Below are 20306 nucleotides of genomic sequence, written 5' to 3'. Positions count from 1 at the left end.
TTCTATGTAAATAGACAGCTTTATTGCCGCAATTTACTTGACTTCAATGCAATGCATTGGACGTCTTTTTTTTGTTGTTCACACACAGTTTTTCTTTTTTCACCGTCCTACGGAGAAGGAAGACCACTATGTGAACATAGCCTAAGGCTGCAGTCACACGTTCCGTGAAGTTGTTCGTGCTCACGGATCCGTGCGCACAATTTAACAGCCCATTGCTTTCTGTTGGGCTATGCAGACGTTCCGTGATTTCACGGATCCATGATCCGTGCCGTTAAAAAAAAAGGACATGTCATTACTCGGAACGGATGCACAGAAAGGATACCCTATAGAAATCAATCAGATCCGTGTTTTTCACGGGTGTACACAGATGTTACATCCGTGTTCATCCGTGAAAAACACAGATGTGATGTAATCAATGTAATTAAAAATGCTTTAAATAGATCCGTAAAAAACAGGCACGGATGCGAAACGGATGACAAAACGGACACTTTTGCACGGATCACAAAGGTAGCTAGCAGACTCCAATCACGGACCAGGAAAAACACTGAACATGTGAATGCAGCCTAACAAAGAATAACACAGAATCAAGACATAATATAATAAAACAAATGCATAAATTGAGCTTTCTACATAGTTCAGAAAATTCAAGACCATTCCATAGAAGGCCCATAAAAATAATGGCTACTGAATTTGAGAGGAAATCTTAATTGAAAAAAAAAAATTTCCTTTGTATTCTTACTGGTTTCGTGTACAAGAGTATTTAGGTAATACTGAGCATGTGTGACCATCGGCAATGGACACATTAGAAAGGCTTTTTGGGAAGGAATAAAATAATACTAGGGGGCTGTATAACAAGTATGTAACAGCAATATATAGACACAGACGCGTTTGCAAAAATTATATCAACTAAAAAAATATTTTCCATGATTTAATGTAATAATTAAATAATTGTAGTTCAGCTCCTCTAGCAAAGCTTTTTAGTAATAATGATCATTTGTCCCTTCTGTCTAGAGAACATCTGGCATTAAGTAACATACATATGATTGCTATTTAAATAATGTCTATGCTGATGGCTCTCAATATGTAGATGATTTATTGTGCGCCATCACTGGAAAAAACCACAGAGGAGGATCAAAACTTAAGCTCTGTTCACACACCGTAAAATAAAGGCAAAATTTGAGGTTAAAATATATGTCCGTAATTTCAATATAATGATGCACTCTATTGAAGTCAATGGTAAATTGGCCGACAGTGTACACACTGTATAGAACAGGGATGGGGAACCTTCAGCCCTCCAGCTTCCCATCATGCCTGGACAGCCTTCGGGAAATGCTGGATCCAGTCCTGGGAAACTTGGAGAAGTTTCCCTGGACTGGATCCAGCTTTTTCCCAGCACCCAGCACCCAACCTGATATGCCGCATATATATTGGTGCTCCTGTAAAAAAATTCTGCCGGCGGTGGTGCAATATTCAGATGGAGATGAGTGGCTATACGTGCAATCAATCATAAAAAAAGAAAGTCTGAATGCACTCACCATTAATGCAGAAAAGTGTCCATTTATTTAGATCTTGTGCATATGCAGCATGATGCGAGCAGGTGGAGGACGCCAACACCCTCCACTGATGAGGACAGCTGTTTCACGCCTACTGATCGGCGCTTCCTCAGATATATATTTATTTTAACAAAACTAACTGCTGCATACCCTATAGTTATATGGATGGTTTTATATGCATACTCGCTGATATCACATATCCCTATAATTAAAAGTAATAATATAAAATGCTAAATAATAAGTACAGACAATATAATGGCTTTGTATATTTGAGGTGAACAATGACCTATTACTTATTACTTATACCTATATTTTAACTAAATAAATATTTCCTTCTTTTTTCAATTGATTACATAATAGATAAAACCTAGAAAACTAATTTTGTTTCATTTAAAACTATATACTTTATAAAACAATACACTGTTACCGAACTATGTTTATTCAAACAAAATAAAAACAGACATTTATGATGTTTTCAATATTGAAAATAAAAATACGTAAAAATCTTTACAATGTAAATGTACACTCCCTGCAGTCATGCAATGTGCTTAAAAACACCAACTTTCTATTGCTCCTGAATAAAAATATAAATTGAACATAAAAGCAAAAAATATATATAATTAAGACTTTAGGCAAAAAGTACAGTTTGACCATGTATATAGTTTCACACAATTTAAGTGAATGGAATTTCTTAACCTGAGGTCTGTATTACATGAATCAGGCCGATTTGGCAGATTATTGATCCATGTAATAAAGACAATGATCAGTCAAGGAAACGATCATCGACTGATCGTTGTCTTTTAACTGCTGCCTATAACTAGGTGAAAGAAAGATGTGTGACCTACGGCTGATGTTAGGGTAAAGAAAAAACCTAAAGATCATACTTTCCAGGCTCCCCCAGTGTCCTGCTACCTTGTTCCTCTGTCATCTCAGGCACTTCCGAACCTATCACTAAACTGTCAGGCTCAGCCAATCACTGACCGCTGTGTTGTCCTGTCTCAGCCATTGATTGGCTAAGCAATCTGTCAAATCAGAGACTGGATCAGAACTCCCCTGAGGCAGCTGTGGGGAAAAGACGAACGAGGCTGGAAAACACCGGGGGAATCTGGACAGGTAAGTACATCTCTATTATTTTTACACCAAGGCAAGGATTGCATGAACATTGCTAACAATGTCCGCACAGCCCTTGCTGCACAATAATCAAGCCGTGTATGGGCTTGGTAAGAGAGCGCCAATCTAGCAGATCGGTGCTTGCTTACAGTGTAAGGCTGGGTTCACACTACGTATATTTCAGTCAGTATTGTGGTCCTCATACTGCAACCAAAACCAGGAGTGGATTAAAAACACAGAAAGGATCTGTTCACACAATGTTGAAACTGAGTGGATGGCCGCCATATAACAGTAAATAACGGCCATTATTTCAATACAACAGCCGTTGTTTTAAAATACCAGCAAATATTTGCCATTAAATGGCGGCCATCAACTCAATTTCAACATTGTGTGAACAGATCCTTTCTGTGTTTTTAATCCACTCCTGGTTTTGGTTGCAATATGAGGACCACAATACTGACTGAAATATACGTAGTGTGAACCCAGCCTAATGCCGGGCCGTGTAATATAGCTCTAAGAATGGAACTCCCCATTGAGATACTGAAGCTCCATCTCCTCCCCCACTCTCCTTGTTGTCTAGCATTTACTATTTCACTGTAGATGGATTTCACGAGGACCGAAGTTTTTGAAACTTTACAGAGAGCGGCAGAAATAGAAAATGGGAAGAGCCGCTAGAAGGTAGGGAAGATGACACTTCACGCTTTAAGACATATTATGAAGTCTGTATTTCATTAAAGCAAAGAATATGAAAGGATATGCTTCGAAAGAACACTAAGGGGGTGATTTTTTTTAAACATGGCGTAAAATTTAAACTGGTGCAAACTGCCCAGAGCAACCAATCACAGTTCAGCTTTCATTTTCCCAGAGCTGAAAGCTGAGCTGTGATTGGTTATCTTGGGCAGTTTGCATCAGTCTAAATTTTAGACCCTTTCATAAATCTGGGCCTAAATGTATAGAATGCCCTAAAAAGAAAACTGGATTTTTAGGCTGAATGGAAAACAAATATCCAACCTGAGTATTTTGCTGAAAATCTAGGAAAGCAAACTGATTCTTTACCCAGTGTCTAGAAAACCATGGTATATCTCTGCCTGTCTTGGTGAAAGACATCTTAATGGAGAACAGGAATCTAAAGCACCATCCCATGGGCTAGGCTTCACCCTCTCAACCAACAGCAGAAAATCAAGCAGACTGATGAACACTAAGGTCATTTCAGACAGAAGTAAAGCTGATGTTGTGTTAGATTCAGGCTATGTTCCCACAATGTAAAAAGAAGGGCATTTAACGTCCCTTGTTGCAAAACAATGGCTGTTATTAATAACCATGAATTTGGCCTAATTTTTACATTGTGGGAACATAGCCTCAACCTGGAATAAGAGTTTAGTAGGATTTCCATGACTCTGTTCACATACAATAATTTCCACTTCTGACTCGGGTCTGAACTTCACCTAAAGAACTGACATGTCAATTCTTTAATAGCTGACCAATAGAAGTCAGCAGTAGATTTAAAGGGGTTATCCAGTGCTACAAAAACATGGCCACTTCCTTTCAGAGACAACATGACATTCACTTCAATAGAACTGAGCTGCAAAACCCCGCCCAAGCTGGAGACAAGAGTGGTGCTGTCTCTGAAAGAAAGTGGCCATGTTTTTGTAGCGCTGGATAACCCCTTTAATTCTGCTTGATTTCAGCATGAAGCAAATGAGAATTTTAAGCAGAACTTCAGCAAGGAAGTTATCCTCATCGGTTTACTCAGTCGGTTTTCTCAGTGTGCATATACCCTTAGAGGGATATTTATTAAGTCCTGTAAGTTTTTTTTTTTTTTTTGCGTTGGGCGCAAAAATGTCCTTGCAGCGCTGATGCACCATGGATTTATGTAGAAGCTCAATACACCTACATAAATTCCATGCGCGCCAGTGTGAGCTTGAAGTAAAATCTACTCCAGCTTAGGGCTGGCGTAGGTTTCTTTAAAAATTTTCAGCAACAGGTGTAGAGGGACCCGATGCAAAAAATGTATTTGCATTTTTTTTTTAACTAGGTCAACATACTGTAAATATAAAATGCAAAACACTCATAATTCCTAGTTGTTATAATCATAATATTTTCCAATGAATCTTTCGCAGGAGAAGTAACCGTTAGTAAGGTCTTCCAGCCCAAGGATTTAAGATCATCAACCTACGTTTTCTACATTGTTCTATTAAAGATTTGAAATACTAAACATGGACAAACTGCCTAGAAGAGTCAAAAGACTTAAGACTTATAAACTCATAATGTGCAATGAGTACAAACAATATACAAACAACCACTGCCTTAACATTAATATATTTTCTTACCCATACGAAAATATATATGTCAACAGTATAAAAACTGCAAAACATTACATTAAATTATTTATATGTACACCAGGAAGGTCAGCAACATTGGATTCAGTGCAAGCTTTATTAAAACTTTGGTGGTGTATGAATTTTCTTACGCAGCTGCTGACCTTGCAGCTTATGGCTCCAGTGTTTAGTAATATAAAGAAGTGTTTAAAAACCACATTCCCTCGGCCCAAATTGTATTGAAGATCCACAATTTGTTCCGTTAATGTTACATGTGACTAGAAATTGTTTTCATTTTTATATAACATATTGTATAATTTAACCATTTTTTTCATTTTTATATAACATATTGTATAATTTAACCATTTAGCAATATGGTTGTATAAAATACCATAAGAAAAGGTAAAGAATAAATCTTGGAGATAACTAAATCAGCATCTAACACTGGTTGTGCTATGTAGTATCAACCTTTTCCAATCGTCTATGGATCATGTAAATAAATACTATCAATGATAACAAAATATAGTATACCTGAATAAGCTGCTAAAGATAACACACGAAACCCTACTATGGCGTATTTCACATTTCTTGAAATATCTCTTCTGAATTGTTACAAAAAAATATATACATAAACAATGTCTGTGCTCACAGATCCTTAACCTGATCCTTCTATCATGTTATAAATTACCATTCACCTTGACTACAGCAAAGTCAAACATCAGATTAAAGCTTTTCAGAGTAATGAAATTTCATGATATGCACAATTTTTAAAAATGGAATAAATAAAAAAAAAAATAGTACCAGGACCATATCACATTCCACTGCACTACTCAGCCATGCGTGGAAAGCTTTCAGAAGTATTTGTCCACATATTCAATGTTCCTCATTCAAGAGAACTGTTATCGTCAACTTTTATTAGAGAAGCCAATCTATCTTCCATTTAATCTTGCACGTCCATGAGCGGTGGGGTAATAACAATCCCCCGGGTTACACCTTCCACTTATCCCAGGAGTCCCAGGGGGTCCTTGAGTTCCTGGAGGACCTTGACCACCTAAAGGAAAATAAAATACTTAATTCAATGTACTATTCTACTGAAGATTAGAGATGATCGAACAACGGGAAATCTTAGGTTCAATCGAACTCGAACCTTCTCGAACCTGCAGCATTTGATTCCTGTGACCTTGCTGTTCCGTGGGAAAGGTGGAGACCGCCCGAGTACCGCCTGCAAAACAGGGATACAGCCTAGCTAATAGGCAGTCTTCACCTTTCCCATGGAACGGGAAGGCATCCGGAATCAAATGCTGCAGGTTCGAGAAGGTTCGAGTTCGGTTGAACCTAAGATTTCCCGATGTTCGATCATCTCTACTGAAGATATGGTCAATTCAAGCAAGAAGATATTGTTACTAAGTTACTAAAACATGATTATTTTTAATTGAATAAAAATTATAAAGATAAGGAGGATGAACATATTAATATTGTTTAAAGGGGCGCTTAGATGATATCTTATCCCTAGAGATGAGCAAACCTGCTGAGGTTCGGTTTTGTATGAACCTGAACTCTCGGCTTCTGACTGCCGCTGTCTGCCCGCTCCGTGGAGAGCGTGGATACAGCCGGAGGACCTCCTGAAAACTAGGATACAGCCTATGGCTATGGCTGTATCCCAGTTTTCCAGGCGGTCCTCCGGCTGTATCCTCCCTCTCCACGGAACGGGCAGACAGCAGCAGTCAGTAGCAGGGAGTTTAGGTTCATACGAACCCGAACCTCGTCAGGTTCGCTCATCTGTACTTATCCCATCATTGGTTCCTTGTAAAGATGAGCACAAATCGAGCATGCTCGGGTCCGTCCAGACCCAAGTGTGCGGCATTTGATTAGTGGTAGCTGCAGAAGTTGGATGCAGCCCTAGGGAGTTCTGGAAAACATGGATACAGCATATGGGTTCTGCAGCCGCACGCTGTGGTTCAGACAGATCCGAACATGCTTGAGTTGCATTCAACTGTAGTTCCTTAGCCTACTCAGATCACTCGTTTCAGCAACAATGGGGGAATTTTCTAAGCTTTTTGTCCCTTTTTTTGCCTAAAAGGGGGCATGGCTTGAATGTTGTGGGTTTATTACGTGCAAGTTTTGAAAAAATGTAAAAAATGCCCACTGGAAGGCATTTTCCTCTGAGTTGTGATGACGTAATGGGAAAAGGCCTGTCCCGACTCATGGACTGGCCGCTCAGCCAATAAGTGACTGCCCCAGTTACTGACTGGCTGAGCGGCCAGTCCATCAGCCAGGTCATGACATATCAGTGTCATAGATCCAAGAGCCTGGTGGGCATCCCGCAGCCGCTCCTGCCACTCACCACAGGCACGGGGAGAGGTAAGTCAGTATTTGTAATCAATTTCTGCCGGATTTTATAATTAACCAAACTTCTCCTTTAATTTCTTAACAAGTGTAATGATAATTGTTCAGAGTACAATAAATGCCCAAAGTGCTCAATGATAAAACTATTATTGATCTAAATCAGCTGTTTTTCCCTTAAACGACTGTCACTGTTGGCAATGTAGGTGGATATGAATTCTGCTTCTAGTGACATTTATATTTACAATGCAAACGTTTGTTTACTACACCGCTCAATGATAGAGCCTACAGGGATCGGGGGAGATTGATGAATTGTAGTTTATCGGGCAGCTGTTATTTGTAAGATATATATATATATATATATATATAAATGTACACGTAACCGGTTATGTACTTATGTGATTTTTACGCTGTAGCAAAAATAGTATTCAAGTGAATGAAAGAGATTTATTAATATTTGTCAAAGTATTTAATAAAAACATTCCAGCCAGCAAAGAAATACGGAAAAGACAGAAGGGAATTGGCAATGATTACCTGTAGGTCCTGTGGGGCCGGGACTCCCTGGAAGACCAATTCCAAATTCACCTCTCTCACCTTTCTGTCCTCTTAAACCTATTAGTGAAGAAGAAAGAAATAATACATGAACACTGAATGTGCACAGAATGCCTCTTTAACTGCTTTCCTATAGCGGCAACTTAACGGAACACCGATATATAGAATCTTAGAGACAGTAAACTGACGTACATACAAAACATTTAAAGGGATTGTATCACATTAATTTCTTCTTATCTGTTTTTATTTTTAAATGTACATTTTTTGGATTCTACTCTTTGTACACAGTTAAAGGGGAAGGCATCTGAATTGCTAATATATTTAGGCTCGGTATACACGTACAGTCAGGAGCTCTTGCCATCTTCTCTTGTGATGCCACAAAGTTTATAATTTTGAGGCTACCTTTTACTGTAATCCTGCCTGTGTGGATGATAGCTACTGAAAAAGTGACAGAATATATATATATATATATATGCACAAAAAAAGTGTTAAAAAAATAGAAACTTGATTTAAACAATTGGTAATATTAGGATGACACATTCCCTTTAAGAAGCCAAAGCATTAAGCATCACTAGTCATCATAAAGTCCAAGTTAATGTTATGAACTCGTGAGGGAGCCACAATCTCACACTTTAAACACAAGGGGTTTTCCCTATGTGTTCATTATTATCAGTGTATATCATACCTTATTATGCATGTCATAATAACAAAAATATAAGAAAGGAACATGAATACTGGCATATGTGAATAATAAAACGTACAAATGTCTAATAGTACAATACTGAACACTGAATGCTCATAGCCATGGATATTAAGTTTAACGTGTGCCTGTTGTTTGTTAAAACTTTTGACACGTCATGGAAACACCAAGGCTTGAAGAAGAGAAAGGATCAGCAGCAACAATGGACCCTGACTTGCCGGTAGTAAGAGGATGCCCGCTGGAAGGCCCACGATCCTTAAGTGGGTCTGCGTAACTTGAATGGAGAAAGTCCAACAGCATCTAACTTCAATACAACGTTTCAACCCCTGCTGGGGTCTTTGTCAAGTACTTGACAAAGACCCCAGCAGGGGACGAAACATTGTATTTATGTAGACTTGGTCACCAAATAAAGTTTGGATGCTGTTGGACTTCCTCCATTTATGTCTTAGAGACATGTCAAAAGTTCTGATTGGTCCGAGTGGTAAGGCCCATACAGATCGAGAGAATGAACCGGGAGAGGGCCGTGCTGCAGCACATCCACTCTCTGCTCTGTATAAGAAAAAAAAGAGTAGGGTTCCATAGACTTACATTATGAGCCCGACTTTTTTTTTCTAACACAGAGCGGGAGTGAGCATGCTGCAGCGCAATCTCCCGATTGGTATGGGTCTGGACAAAGACCTAGACCGATCACAACATTTGACATCTTTCGCGCCTATAGCAAATATTCATCTTGCTTGGCCGTTTCTCATATGTTTATTATGTATTACTATAATCTCATGGATTTTATTCATTACAATATAATAACCCCCAATAATAGAATATTCCATTTTTTACCCTCATTGCTACAGCAAAATAACTATGGAACAACTAAATCATCCACAAAAGAACAGAAATAACCCTATATCAAAGTTTGGAATTATTCAGAAGAACAGAAATAACCCTGTATCAAAGTTATGAAATATCCCAGTTGGGAGGTGGATGCAAAAACAATTTAAAGTCATTAAGTACCACTTAGATAGCAATAAATCAGATGTGTGGTTAAGCCTACAAAAGCTAGTCACTTACAGGCTTGATATAACTTGGAAAAGTTGAAAAAGTTGAAACAATAAATCAAGGTAAAAATTCTAGCTACAAAGATTTAAAGTGTAACTGTCATTTAAATTTTTACTGCAGAAAGCAATAGTACAAGCGATTTTAAGAAACTCTGTAATAGGTTTCATTAGGCAAGAAAGGCTCCTTCGGCACTCAAAAAGCTGTTTCCCAGCCCCCCTAACTTGTTATCTGTGCATTATTAGGCAAAGCCATCTTTATTACAGAGGAGTAAAGTCAAGATGGGTTTGCTGAGTCCATTATAACATATGGAGGGGGAGGGGCCAAGGGGGATGAGTGAGTAGGGAGAGCAGAGAAGCAGCCCTGCCATTTGGAGACTGTCCGGACACATAAAATGCTGGATTCAAAGGTCAGATAGGTCAGTGCTAGTCTGGGAGCTTGATGAGAGAAGATTGCAGGATGTAGTGTTTTGTACAGTGATTTTCTCCTCTCCATGCTCACTTATCCCCCTTGACCCCTCCCCTCTTCATAAACCATAATGGACTGAGGGAGAAGGTAGGAAAACAGCTTTTTAAGTACAGACGGAAACTCTTTTGCTTTATAAAACTTATTACAGAGTTTCTTAAAACTGCTTGTACCGGCCAAAAAAAAAAAAAAAAAGATCATAGACTAAAATTGTGTAAGAGGTGACCTAATAACTATGTAGAAATATTTTAAAGGTCTATACAGTGAGATCTCTTATAATTGTATTTACAGTCTCAGCTATAAATAGATCATAACACTATGTCCAGAGAAGAGTAGGATTCCACATCAATGTACCAAGGAATTCTTTACTGTAAGAGAAAGCAATGAGAACTCTCTAATGGAAGAAGATTAAGTCAGGAAGGAACTTTTATTTCCTATCAAGAAAGAAAAAAATTGGCTTTTGCCACATGATATGTTAGCCTTTCTCTGGATCAACATTCCAGGCTCATAGGCTCAACTGGGTAGTCTTTTACTGCCTTAGGCTATGTTCACACAACCTAAGTTTAGTATTAATCAAGGCCATTGTTGCGTATTTGCAACAACGGCCATGATTAATACTAAAATTACATTGTGCTGCCAGTAGAGGGAATGCCGGCCGGAGTGTATACACATAGTATACGCTCTGGCCAGGATCGTTAGCGGCCGCAGAAGAAACTGACATGTCAGTTTTTTGTGGCCGCTATTCATTAATTAGCAGCCGCACATCCCTGACAGGCCACACAATGGAGCGTGCAACTCTCTATTGTGTTTAATGGTGAACTGGAAGGCGGGCGCACACGGATGCACCCGCATCCCAATTGATTAGAAATGAAGATCATCCAGCCGGTACTGCAGTGCCGTCCGGGATGATCTTCACTGACACCAGCCGTTCCATGACACGGCCGGGTCACAGAACGGCCGGTGTCTTACTTAGTGTGAATCTGGCCCTAGGCTACATTCCCACAGTGTTTATTGGTCGTTTTAGTCCAAATAACGGCCGCTATTGTACAAATGACGGCATTATGTAATAACAACCAAAAAAAGACTTTGTGGGAACATTGCCTTACAGACTATGAAATTATGTTACTATGTAAGGTAGAAGTTGTAACCTCAAAACAACTAGAAAACAAATCATTTGTTCTTAGTAAAAATGTAATTCTCTCAACCGCTTTATTTCAGGATCACTGCCATTTTAAGCTTTTGACATGTCTGATGATATCCACAAAAGAAGTAATCAGGCAGCATCCAGTAGTGAACAATATGGTGGAGTTTATTCAGGCAACATACACAGTGGCAACGTTTCAACCCTCTTGGTTCTTTCTCAAGCCTCAAAGCTTGAGAAAGATCATCAGGGGTCGAAACGTTGCCACTGTATATTTTGCTTGAATAAACTCCACCGTATTGTTGACTACTGGATGCTGCTGGATCTCTTCCTTTCTGGATGTTACATGGTGTCCAGTTGGAATTGAAGACTTTCATGTGTGCGTCCCACATCTACTATCTCAAAGGCTTTATCTACAGAGTTGTGTCTGGTGCGGTTGGACTTTTCCATTGATGGTATGTTTGATTAAACGTCAAAAATTCTTAGAAATGACAGTAATGCTCTGTGTTTGCAGGAACAGAAGAAAAGTAATGGTTTTGTTCAGCTGTTTTAAAATGATGTAGCTATTTTTTTTTAATTTTTTTAAGACCTGCAGGTAGCATATTGGAGGCATGCACTCTATTCCAGCATCATCTATGTAGACATTATGGGAGGGTGTGTGTCTGATGGCAGCTGCAATGAATCTGAGTTGACAGAGAAATGTCATAGGCTATAACAGTCTCCAGGGAGTTATGGAGTATAGCCCCCTCCCTCAGATTCCGGGGAGTACCACAGAAGATGTATGCAGAACCTTATATTTCTGTACATTGAGTTGTGCTCTTTTCTTTATTAAGGTCTACAGAGGAGCAATATAGCTGCCATTAAATTCCCTGCCCTTTCCTGACCCTGCCCCAGTCTACACAACAAAGCTGACAAGAAGATAGGAAGTGTCAGCTTATTGTGTGTGCTCTGGTGGCCATTGTAAAAGGCTGCATATTTCAAGTGGTTTTTTTGTTCAAATTTTTTTTTTATAAATAAACTGATAACAATAACATTGTCATTTCTTGAAACATTCAATTTCATTTTTTTAAACTTTGTTTGGACACGACTATTATAGAATACAATCGTTTTTTAGGATTACCGAATACTGTACAACATTCTCAGTTTTATTTAAACGGTAGCCATACTTAAAGGGGTTGTCCAGCGAAAATTTTTTTCTTTTAAATCAACTGGTGTCAGAAAGTTATACCGATTTGTAATTTACTTCTATTTAAAAATCTCAAGTCTTCCCATTCTTATCAGCTGCTGTATGTCCTGCAGTAAGTGGTGTATTCTTTCCAGTCAGACACAGTGCTCTCTGCTGCCTCCTCTGTCCGAGACAGGAACTGTCCAGAGCAGCAGCAAATCTCCATAGAAAACCTCTACTGCTCTGGACAGTTCCTGTCTCGGGACAGAGGTGGCAGCAGAGAGGAATGGGTCAGACTGTATATCCTGCAGCTGATAGGTACTTGAAGACTGGAATTTTTTCAGTAGAAGTAAATTACAAATCTATATAACATTCTTAAATCAGTTGATTTGAAAGAAAAAGATTTTCACCGGAGTACCCCTTTAATATCAAATATAAGGAGAAATGGCTGTAGACAGATCCAGATGAACATTACACATCTAAACATACAGTCAAGATTCATTTTCATAATAACAAAAAAGAAAAACAATTCCTCGTAATGTGCATCACTTTCCATTGAACACACAGAGATATTCCATTAATGTATTCCCTTTAAGTACAATCCTAGCACATATTCTGCCACTACAAAGCAGCCACCTCTTAATCCCAGCCGTCTCTTCATGTTGCATTTTACCCAGTTTACAAATGCTTAGAACATTACATCTTGTTACTAAGATTAAGGTCTCCATAAATCTTTTTTTTTTTTTATTTCCCTAACATAAAAAGTAAAGTTTCAGGCCTTTGGAGCACTTGCTCAGTGAATAGATAAAAATCGGAAGTGAAAGGCTGTGAGTGACCATGCGGTGCAGTCAATTCATGTAACTTGAACTAAAATGCGCTCTGGCAGATTTCTGTCAAATGAAGCCGGCAGCAGCATAGCCCGCATTCCCAGTGTGTGTACCGGGGAAGAAGAAAGCTTGTCTATTGACAATCTAAGATGAGTGCTAATGTCTGAACTATATCCACATTCATTTCTGCTATTTACAGTAACATAACCCGTGCCTCATACAAGCATGCTACATTTGTAAACCGGATTACAGTCACCACTGAAAGTACATGCAGAATACTCTCATGCAAGTGGGTAATGGTTTGCTAAAAACACCACACAATATCATGCTGACGTTTGCAATTGGGTATTTATCATACCCAACGTTCTATTGTTTTTATTTGGATAAACAATAAAACCATTAGGATTTTTGCAACAACACTTTATTGCAATAGGGCCAGTTCACACAGAGTAAAATTGAGCTGTCGAATTCCGCCTGCCACCTGTTTCATTGCGACAGCTTGCGCGCCTCCTCTTCCGCGGCTCTCCGCTCAAAGAATTGACTTGTCAATTCTTTGAGCAGAGAGCCGTCGAAACCGAGGTGCGTGAGCTGTCCCAGTGAAACAGATGGCAGGCGGGACTCCGTGAAAGAGAATTCCGCCGATTTTACTCTGTATGAACTGGCCCATTGTGAGAATACTCATTTCATTTGTAGACAACACATTTATGCTGCCTTTTAGGCCATAGGTTATATAGGCTACAGTATATTCAGCAGGTTTGTATCAGAACTTTCTGTGACTGTCCCATCCATCTAAATGGCTTGCAGAAATCCATGCACATGCTGCAGCAACACCTCCGTGGATTTTGGATTTTTGCAGTTTTAGAAAATTCTGCATTGAACCTGCTGCATGAAAATATATCAATCTGGTAAGGTCTAGTTTACAGCGCCATGGGGATGGGTGGGAGATTTACTAAAGCAGTGTTCTCATCAAGTTTTATTAGGTGATAAGAGAATGCAAAAAAAAAAAAAAAGTAATTTTGTAAATGATTTGCATTAGCAAAACTGCTTAGTTTTCTTTTTTGTCCCCTTCTCTCTTCCTATAGTTAACAGCTCATTGCCTTGGTTTACGACCACCAATCTCCATTGAAAAGTCAATGGTCGCTGGGCAGTGACATCACAATTTTCCGAACTTCTCTGTCCCCCTGAGATCCCACACATCTCTGCAGCTTGGGGATTGTCCATGGTGGTGTGTGTAATCTCAGTGGGAAACACATCAATACAGAGCTTACTAAGCTCAGCAGTGGCGCATCCTATCCCCCCCCCCCCCAAGGCCCCAAACCAGGAAGTGAGAGGGGATGCAGTGGTGTACATGAGAATACCTTTTAAGGCTATGTTCACACTAGGTAGAACACCATCCGTTGCAAAGCAATGGACGGTGTTATACTGCTGGACGCCAGGTGGCTTCAGTGTGTTCCTGCAGCTGATTGAATTGCCATCATTATTGGGCGTGCCCACAAATCAATTAACCATTGTCTACAATGTAAAGTGCAGCCACCGGCCGTACTTTACATTGTGTGGACAGCTATTGTTTCCAGGAGCTGTTCAGCTAACAGCGTCTGGAAATAATAGGCATGTTTATTATTTTATTATTATATTATTCTTCAAAAGAATGGACATTAAACTAACAATGTCTATATTGCCAATATATAATCTGCATCTTTAAGATAGATCAGTGGTTCTGGGTGCATAATAGGCTACAGCAGATCAGTAGTTCTTGTTGATGGAGTCAAAACTTTAGGAATCCTTCCTATGTTTAAAAGATACAGCAGAAACAAAATTGGGGAAATCTAAAGAATGAGTTTTTCTTCTGATTTCATTGTTTTTTCCCCCAAGGTAAGCAGTAACGCGGCTGTCTTGGGGACCCCTTGGTCTCTACAAGAATTTATGCACATTTTAGTTTGTAAGAAGGGAAGGGGATAGTGGAGCAGCATAAAGCAGCAAACACTACCAGAAATATAATTTGTTAAAAAAAAAAAAAAAAGATATGACCACACGCATGAACTTCCAGGAAACAGGTTATATCATAAAAGCCAAACTTTATTTCATTCTATAGATATACAAGCTGTGAAATGCACTGGCACTTATCAGGTAAGAATTTATTTGAGTTGAATGACAGCAAGTTAAAACGCATTTAGAATTCTTGTTTCATCCATCAATGAGATACAGTATATACAGTAAACCATTTACGACTCTGCTTACACTGGCATCTTTTCCATTCCCTCGGGGGCCTCTGGTATTTTAACGGCCAGAATAGTATAGTCTACAATGCACTTTTTGCCTTTTGAAATGTTATCCATCGTAGCTGTCTCTGTTAGGAATGGAAGCTATGAAGCGAGTGTGAACAGAACCCCATTTACACAGTAGAGTAATTATATATACAGTGAAAAACTGTAACGTCAAGTTGAAAAGGATTGTATGCAAATGTTTAAATAGTACTTAAAGGAGAACTTCCAGGAGTAGTATATAAAGAACCAAGGAAGTGATTTGTTACTTAAAGGGGACCTGTCATCCCAGCTGCCGGGGTGAAGCCTGCCCGACCCCTCGGTGGAACCCCTTATACTTACCCCTTTCTCGAAGTCCGCATCCCGCCACTGAGAAATCACCATCGGAAGCTGTGCAAGCGCTTACCAAAGATGAGTCCGCACCCATAGAGAATGACCTCTCCGGGACGGGGACTTCGAGGAAGGGGTAAGTATAAGGGGTTCTACTGGGGGGGGTTCATCCCTGCAGCCAGGGTGACAGGTCCCCTTTAAAGCGAATGTGTACATCGCTATAGGATTCTTACATGAATAGACTGCCGCTGGTGCGGGGATGCTGATGCCGCGGTCCTTCTTTCTGAACCCTGGCCCGGTTTCCATGCACAGTGTAGGTCTGTTCCCGGGTCACCTGCCCCAGTGTGACGATCTACCCTCCCCTCTGAGGCGCGGCTCAATTACAATCAATGGTCACAGAGAAGAGGGCTGATCATCACTCTACGGGCGGGCAGGTCCACCTCCAGCCTTCAATCCAAGCCAATGCCCAGAATAGACTGGAGCCATTCACAGGAACCGGGCCGCAGTTCATAAAAAGGGCCACAGCACCTGCATCCCTGCGTTAGCACCGGTCTATTCATGTAAAAATATTGAAGCGATGTACCACTCTTTTTTTAACCTTTTACAACCCATTGGCATTAGCATGGGTAAATGGCTGCCCTGCTCTTCTTATTTCTGAGTGGGTATGTTTCCCTGATACAACATGGGTTCCAATTCTTTAAGACCAAGTCCACAGGCACAGAAACCATGGGTACACAGACCGTCTTAGTAATAAACCTCACCTAAAATATAACTTTTTTTAAACTGCTATAAATACGATGCTCTGGTGACCTTAATAAGAAATTATATGTTGATATGAGGTCATACGTCACTGATCTTCAAAGTATATATAGTATATATCCGAGTAGTGGTGTGTGCACTTTAACACTAGGCACAGGAGAGATCGCAGATCGCCTTTTTTCCTGGGTACATTGGGGCTTGCAACAAGACATATTGAAGTGACAATGACATGTTTTTAATTCAGAAACCTCTCCAATTGCTACCTAGTGTTAGAGTGGTGTGCTGTGGAGCTGATCCAACACCGGAAAAAGTTAGGTTCTATCAAACTCGAACCTTGTTGAACCTTCCGCATTTGATTCCCGATGCCTTCCCGTTCCGTGGGGGAGGAGGAGACAGCCCGAGTACCACCTGGAATTCCGGGATACAGCCTAGGTAATAGGATGTATCCCTGTTTTCCAGGCAGTACCCGGGCTGTCTCCTCCTTTCCCACGGAACGGGAAGGCATCGGGAATCAAATACAGAAGGTTCGAGTTCGACAGAACCTAACTTTTTCCAGTGTTCGATCATCCCTAGTGTGCTGTACACACTAGTACTACTACTACTACTACACACATATGAAGATAAGTGACATATCAAACACAGGTGAGGTTTATTACCTTAGGGGTCTTTGTACCCCAGGCCTTAGTTCCTGTTGGTATGGAGTTGTTACCAAGTTTGTGCCCCTGACCCAACAACAAGAGTCTTTTTGTACCACTTATTTAAGGCCATCAGCCAATTCACACATTGTATCGCAAGTTACTTTGTGTAACTCTAACTCTATGAGATTCATACTATATGTCTCATAGCATTACACAGAGACAGTAACTTCCGATCTACATGCTATGTCAACCAGTTACTCACTTTGGAACCCAGCAAGACCAGAACAGGTGTATGAGGGAAATAAAGCCATCTGTATAGAAGCAATGCAGAGCAGCCACTTACCCTCACATGCTTAAAGGAGAACTCTCTGCAAGTTAGATGACTCTAACCTGCTGATAGCCCCCTATTGCACAGAGGGGGCCATGGAAGAATGTATGTCTCTTACCTTTCTCCTCTGCACCGTTCCCGTGCTGCTAGCGGTGTTATCCTTGGTGTGGAGCACTGTTAGGAGCACTGCGATCTTCTAGGAGGGCGAATCCGGATTGTCCGCTCCATTGATTATAGTTATAAAAAGAAAGCTTGCATGCGCAATGGGGGTGGGGCAGTTCTCCTAATGGTGCTCCGGAACCAAGGATTACATCGCTAACAGCACAGAGACGGTGCCGAGGAGGAAGTAAAGAGACATAGTGTTCTCCTCGTTGCCATGTAAGCACTATGTACACATACCCCTTTCTGTTTATAATAATACTTCATACTTGCACACTTTCCAAGGCAACTACTTTTAGTTAAAACTCTGTAAGTATAAGCGGTAGAAATGTAAAACATTTTTTTTTTTTTACAGTACATTCCTATAGCCAAAACATTTATGACTATTGATTAATCATGTAAAAAATACACCACCTTCATACATATACTGTACTAATAACAGCAATGCTAAAGTTTACTCAGATCCAAGTTACCATACAGTAGTGGTAAAATTCAAATCATTCTTTAGTTTTAGTGAATTAAATTAGAATATGATATTGTATAAAGACTTTGTCCACTTAAAGGGAATGTGTCACCAGAAAATTACATTGTTTAAATAGTTTTTTTTTTGTAAACACAGTTTTTAAGAATTTTGGGTGACATTGTTTCTAATTTCCCATCTTACTATCCATATTCTAAAATAATTAAAAAATCGTGCAGTTTTCATTCTCACCACTGGGGATAAAACTGAAATGAGACTTCCTGTTGTGTATATAGTGATAAGAGGAGGCTGCTGTAAAGTGATCTGTACAGCATTGCAGCGTCAGCTGACACCAGCAGATAGCGGAGACAATAGCAGCTCCCTGTGGAATGACCTCTTTAAAAGGTCACATAATACGCTCAGTAATATTTAACATTCGTCTTAAACATTCATCTTCAGACTCTGCCTATTGTCATCTATGTCCATGAGCCTTGCTGTAAAGCATGTCACTAAATGCTGTTAAAAACAGCTCAGGCAAGATGGTAGCCCCCTAACAAAATGTACAAATAGTGAATTTAAAAAAAGATATAGTCGGGAAATAGCAAGAGATTGAAATAAAAGAAATGTTTTTAGTATCTGACTCTAACCAATAAAAGAAAATCTAGGTGATACATGCCCTTTAAATTTGCTTATAGAAAAAAAAAATCTAATAATACAAGCTGCACTGGTGAATAACATTCCTTAACTGTTGCCAACTGGCGTGTCTCCTTCTAAGCCCCCAGTACAGTGCTAGTTCAACTTTGAACTGAATCCTTTGAGGCAAGCTGGTCACTGAAGACGCATTAACAGCTGCATCCTTAGATTGTGCAGTCAGGCAGCACTTTCCTAGCAAGAGGTTTAACTCAGATTAGTCAGGTCCTTAGCTCAATCCTTAGAATTGGCATTGGTCTGTATGAATAGACGGTGGCAAGAGTAATGGCAATACGATATTTCTTTCTAAAAAAAATTAGGGGCAAATTTAGTTTGAACACTTTCTGAAGTCTAGGGGGTAATTCACATGTTCCATGCACCGTACGCAATTAGGGACAATAGACTTTGAAACTCCCGACATCATCATTCATGATGATGGAAGAAGCTCTGGAACTGTTGAAATCTTCGTGCCACTGTACTGACACAGCTGCGTCGCTGTGTCAGTACAGTAGCCCGAAGGTTTCAACTGTTTCAGAGCAGTTTCAGAGCTTCTTCAGAGCACAAAGATTTCAACAGTTTCAGAGCTTCTTCAGAGCTTGAGGTTGGGCGTTACGAATTCCAGTCTGTAACACGTTAACCGTAATTGCGGAACGTGTGAATTCCCTCTTTCTGGTGGCTTCTGGTGGCAAGTTGTACCACCCAATTAATGTTATCTCCCACAGTGGATAAGTGCATCCGGCACCATCTAACAGAAGCCAAAACACATGTCATTTTACCTCCATTCAGGCAGTTTATGATGGGGTATACTGTAAGACATGGCACAGACTTTTGCATACAGCTGTATATAACCAAAAGCATATAATGCATGGTATACAGTACATTGGGCCATATGTATGACAGACACCTCTACATAGCATCTTGGATATACCACATGTGCAGTCGGTTCGGCTGCATAGGGGCCCATAGAGGGAGAGGGGCCTATCGCTCACTTCCTGCAGGACATACAACAGATTATAAGTACTGAAAGACTTAAGATTTTTAAATAAAAGTAAATTACAAATCTAAGTAAATTACAAATCTATTTCACTTTCTGAAACCAAAATGATTTTTAAAGAAAAAGATTTTCGCTAGAGTACCCCTTTAAGAGTTTCATAGTCCTAGTTTAACAGCCATTATTATAGAGATAAACAATATTTACAAACACTACAACATTGTTTCTGTTTCCAGTGTGTATGTTCGCATACTTGTCTATTAGAGGTATAGCACACAGCATAAGGACCCCTTGTAACATTATCTTAGAAAAATACAATTACAAGCTATTGTCAGAAAAATATGGATTTGATTTTCCTAGTGAATGTTTAATAATTCAAGAGAATGTGATACAGATAACAAGCAAAACTAGAAGAAAGAGGGGAGGCAAATGCAAAGGAGATTAATTTGTTTGTAGGCGAAACACA

General features: G+C 39.7%; 1 protein-coding gene across 1 annotated transcript in view; it reads right to left on the bottom strand.

The window, feature by feature from the left end:
• Nucleotides 1-5320: 5320 nt before the first annotated feature.
• The window catches only part of LOC138795178 (collagen alpha-1(XIX) chain-like), a 151562-nt gene continuing 136576 nt past the window's right edge, over nucleotides 5321-20306 (bottom strand). Inside the window, exons 26-27 of the mRNA XM_069974171.1 lie at nucleotides 7859-7936; nucleotides 5321-6032 (exon numbers count right to left, since the gene is read on the bottom strand). Of these exons, the coding sequence (XP_069830272.1) occupies nucleotides 5911-6032; nucleotides 7859-7936 (200 nt within the window). The 3' untranslated portion in view covers nucleotides 5321-5910. The remainder of the gene's footprint in view (nucleotides 6033-7858; nucleotides 7937-20306) is intronic.

The sequence above is a fragment of the Dendropsophus ebraccatus genome, chromosome 6, assembly GCF_027789765.1.
Source record: "Dendropsophus ebraccatus isolate aDenEbr1 chromosome 6, aDenEbr1.pat, whole genome shotgun sequence".
Lineage (NCBI taxonomy): Eukaryota > Metazoa > Chordata > Amphibia > Anura > Hylidae > Dendropsophus > Dendropsophus ebraccatus.
This window is presented reverse-complemented; position numbering and strand designations above follow the sequence as displayed.